The sequence below is a fragment of the Corvus brachyrhynchos genome, unplaced genomic scaffold (assembly GCF_000691975.1).
Source record: "Corvus brachyrhynchos isolate BGI_N302 unplaced genomic scaffold, ASM69197v1 scaffold48, whole genome shotgun sequence".
Lineage (NCBI taxonomy): Eukaryota > Metazoa > Chordata > Aves > Passeriformes > Corvidae > Corvus > Corvus brachyrhynchos.
Window position 1 is genome coordinate 4,116,829 of NW_008240027.1, and position 4,289 is coordinate 4,121,117.

Below are 4,289 nucleotides of genomic sequence, written 5' to 3' on the forward strand. Positions count from 1 at the left end.
CGGGGGTGGTCGACCAGAACTTTACGCGCTGTTTGCGGCGTCGCCGCGCGGTGCACTCTGGGTATGCAAATTATCATGAATACTAATAGGGCGCCCGTCGCCGCCCGGCCCCGTATCAGCCGCAGCCAGGCAGGATCGGGGCCCCAGGGACGCAAGGCCGAGACCTCCTGTGCCTGCCCTTCGACCCCGGCACACTTTCCCAGGCCAGCCCCAGACCACCTAGGGTGGCTAGACAGATCCTACCTTTGTACCGGACCTCCAGATGTACTGAACACACACAGGACACCTAGCATGAGCTCCATGAGCACACAGGGCACCTCTCCCGTCATATCCTGGGGGAAAAGGACGGAGTGACAGGAACAGTCTTCACACAGTTCTCCAGGCTGTTCTCTTCCAGGCAGTAGGGCTACTCAGTGCAGCCACAATGCCGAGGAGACAGGCACAGCTCCTGCCTGAGCAGGGATGGACACAGGTGGCAACACTGCCTGTTGTCCCCAGCAAGGCCCACTCCTTACCTGCATGACCCAGAGCATCTGCAGAGCCCCTTGCTGGGCCTGGGGGAAGGTACAAAATAGCACAGCTATGAGGCATTGGGAATCTTGGCTCTGATACTTGGGATTGCTGTGACCCAAATCTGTGCATCTTTTTGATCTTCTGCTGAGTTGGAGGCGTTTAAGAACTTGGTGAGGCCTTGCACCCTTGTGCAGAGAAAGAGATGCCAACCTGTGTGCCTGGATGAGCCTGGATCAGCCACCTCAGCTGTCTCACTGTCACTCTGAGAGAACCCAGTACTGCATCCCACTTGAAGCGTTCCTCAAACAGCCAGGAGAAAATTTCTCTGTCCTTGTCAGGAGCCACAACTAGAAAACCAGTTAGCAAAATTCTCAGCTGGAGTAAGTGGCCAAGGAAGGCCCTTCTGCAGGCATTTACAGAAACAGAATCTGGCACTGGCATACCAACAGAGTTGCTACAGATCCCACTACTGAGCATGCTGCTTTGTCTCTCTTGCAGGAAGCTGTGACAGCATGTATCACCCCATGGCCTCTGAGAATGTCCTCTGAAGTACAGAACTAACAGGGTTTAGCTTCCACTACCTAGGAGGAAAAACAGGAAGAAAAAGCTGTAATTCTCTTTCAAAAAATACAAGCCACAAAACTCTCCCACCCCAGAGAGGAAATCTGGGAAAGTTTGCAGTAGGTGAATGATGCAGGTAAGGATGGAAACTGTTTTGTGGCTTTAAAAGGAGGAATTGCCACCAGCAAGGCAGCAATATCTCACCAAAATGTCTGTGAAGAAAGTGAGCTTGTTAAAAAACGAGAGGGGATGAAATGCAACCGCTCCACAATAGCTGAGACTCTGAACTCCTTCCAGCTGGAGCAGCACTGCTGAATCTGCCATCCTCAGGCGGAGAGAAGGGAGCGGCTCAGTGCAGCAAGCAGCCTCAGGGGCCAGAGGACAGGGAGAACATCCTCGCCTGAATCAGGACAAAACACAAATGGACATGCTGCATACCACAGCTTTCACAAATGAGCTCCTCACACTCCCTGCCAGTGTCTCCAGTGAGCAACAGCAGCTTTACAGACTCTCTTTTGTCCTCTTCTTTCATGTGATTCAGCCCCAGTATTTCCAGAGGAATCAAGACACTTCTGTTCTCCAGAAATTCAGTAAGGTATCTGTGGCTGCAGGGCTGCAAGAATAGGGGGAACAAGGCCAGAAGTGTCACTTGCCTTGGAGCCCATCTTCCTCTGCCAGCATGCCATGTCCTGGGAGCCATCACCTCCCATCTCACTGCAGTGGGTAGAGGTCTGAACTGGGGTACTGTCTCTGCAGAAGAGCATGGACCATCCTCTTACAGGCAGGGAGAGGCAGCACACTCATCCAGATGTGAGAAAACCCACTGATTCTAGGTTCCTGAGAGATGGGTTACATGCCTTTCTCTTCAGTTCCGTCTTTTGATAGCCAGGTTGTTTTTTAAACCTGCAGAATGTGGCTGGATGTGGATGTCTCTGTCCAAAAGCTTATTCATTAAACACATTTTCAGTAGAGATCTTGCCCATCTCCATCTCACTACCACACAACACCTCCAGCTGTCCAAGGAAACAGATGCATCATCCTGAGCCACACTGTTAGCTGAGCCAGAATCAAGCTGGCTCCCTGGGAACTCCAGCTCCAGCTCTGGCTCTGCCTTGCTTTTAATGAAGCTGTTCAGCATGCAACTTTGAGCAACTTTGTGGGCACTATCCCATTCCTGCAAGAAAACCATTATGGCTAATGGCTTCCTGCTCTTTGACAGATGCCACGATCTTTTCTGCCTAGAGAAAAATGAGAAGGAAGTTTAAAAAGGTCTGTGAAGAAAGACTGTACTAATGAATTACCACTAGAATCACATTTAAAATCTCTGGCAAACAATATTAAAGCACTTAGTAACCATTTAATCTCATTTTCTCTTATACTCATTTCATAGATAGGAAAACAGGCAAAAGGAGAGTTCCTGATATGTCTGAAGCTGCACAATGAATCTGTGACAGACTTGAGATTATTTTCCAGGGCAGGTGGTTTCACCACAGGAGCTCTCTTCTCCGCTTTGCTAATAAAGTCATTTTGATGTTACCCATTACCCCAGCCCTGTTTCTCACTAGCCTCATGATATGAACACTGCATCTCATATCTGACCTGCCAGGGAATAAATAGAGTGAAATGAGAGCAGAAATAGGTATGGATTTATGGGGAGTGACAGGGTCAAAGGGGCTATAAATGCCTGTTAGCACAGCAGCACAGTCCTCACTCACGTGCTGGAACAACAGCCATTTGGACTAGGCCCACATCCACCCCAGGAATATGTGCCTGGCCTTGGTAGTGGGAAAGTGCTTTGGCACCCTTTAGCATGACAGACATTTGCTCCGTTTTTCCCTATCTAATTTTCCTGGAATGTTTTTAAACAATCTAAGAAAAGCTAAAATGATAAGAGCTATAGGCAAGAAGACAGAAGCTCCAGAAACATTTCTTGTCTGCAGTTCCTTCTATTTCTTCACACAGGTGTTAAATAAAGAAACCCACATTTTGCCAAGTGTCTTTGACACACTTCTGGCTCAGTATGATATCCCCTAGTGCAGCTTGACAAATGTGAAGGTGCACTTAGTGAGGGAGATGAAATGTCAGGGATTAAGCTCTCCATTTGTGTGGCAATCCCACAGCTGTGCACGCCTTGGCTGGAGGACACTGACCAGTGTCAAGGAGCCTCGCAGTTAAACACCAGGATCTGTGTCCACACACAGATGCAGAAAGAGGGATACGGTCCCAAACAGTGGCATTAACACAGGTGCCTTGTCCTCAACCAAGCTGTATCAACATGCCTAAGGATAAGAAAGGAATTCACAGTTTGTCTAATGCACTTCTTGGACTTCCTACCTAACAAAAGCACCATTTAAAGTTTTATTTAAATGCAGTTTATGAGAAAAAGAGTTAAAATGACACAAAATCTTTGTGTTTCAGAATAAGAAGTTTCTTTCAGTGTAATACAAATCATCAAGATTAGCAATTCCCTATCTATAAAGTTCTTAAGCCCTTTCTCCTAGTATCTGGAGCAAAATTTCAAATCAGTTCCAAAACATCCCCAAGATACCTGTTCAAAAGTAACTTTCTACTCCTATTATGTGAACCAGACTGAAAACAACGACTACGATGTGAACATGTATCTCAGTGCCTAAAAACAAACAAGTCAAGTCTTCAAAAACCCGGCTAAGTAACAATGCTTGAGAATTAAGACGAGATGAAATTTCATTTGGGAATTAACGGTCTGTGCTCTGTAAGGCATCTGTGTCCTTGGCAGGGTATTTTCAGGACCTCCTTTGCGGGGAAGCAGGTTTAAAATAAATCCATTTTCCCAAAATAGTTGTGATTGAAAATGTTATTAGCCATAACAAATGTTACTGCTGACAGGAGAATGGCCTGTTAGGGGCCTCTGCTGAAACAGTCAAGTGAAAGTCATATTTCACATTATTGCAAGCATTTTCCTGTGATTTACAGAATATTTGTGAAACATTACTTACAAGGCATATGATTGATATTGAGAGAACAGCTCGTGTGTAGGGGGAATCTGTATTTCACAGAGACTGTTTGCATGAAATTTACAGTCCCATAAAGTGCTCCTCTGTCCTCAACAGAGATCTAGTTAAAAGAACTTTACAGTCTGAAACATCCCAAAATTGATTCTAAATTAACGTTTCCATATTTATGTTTAAGATGTTGGTGGTGTAATGTTCTCCCGTTTTTATTATAAAGCTGCAGTC

At 46.2% G+C, this 4,289-nt stretch overlaps 1 protein-coding gene and 1 long non-coding RNA gene across 2 annotated transcripts in view; both read right to left on the minus strand.

The window, feature by feature from the left end:
• CUNH1orf228 (chromosome unknown C1orf228 homolog) overlaps positions 1 to 2,645 on the minus strand; it is a 6,906-nt gene extending 4,261 nt beyond the window's left edge. The window contains 7 exon segments of the mRNA XM_017743453.1: positions 244 to 332; positions 516 to 554; positions 1,475 to 1,739; positions 2,102 to 2,158; positions 2,160 to 2,267; positions 2,269 to 2,312; positions 2,637 to 2,645. Coding sequence (XP_017598942.1) covers positions 244 to 332; positions 516 to 554; positions 1,475 to 1,739; positions 2,102 to 2,158; positions 2,160 to 2,267; positions 2,269 to 2,312; positions 2,637 to 2,645 — 611 coding nt within the window.
• LOC108448987 lies at positions 8 to 1,440 on the minus strand. Its single transcript, XR_001865080.1, has 3 exons — positions 1,279 to 1,440; positions 516 to 1,094; positions 8 to 332 (listed from the first exon to the last, which is right to left on the minus strand). It is a non-coding gene; the product is annotated as an uncharacterized LOC108448987 (long non-coding RNA).
• Positions 2,646 to 4,289: the final 1,644 nt, after the last annotated feature.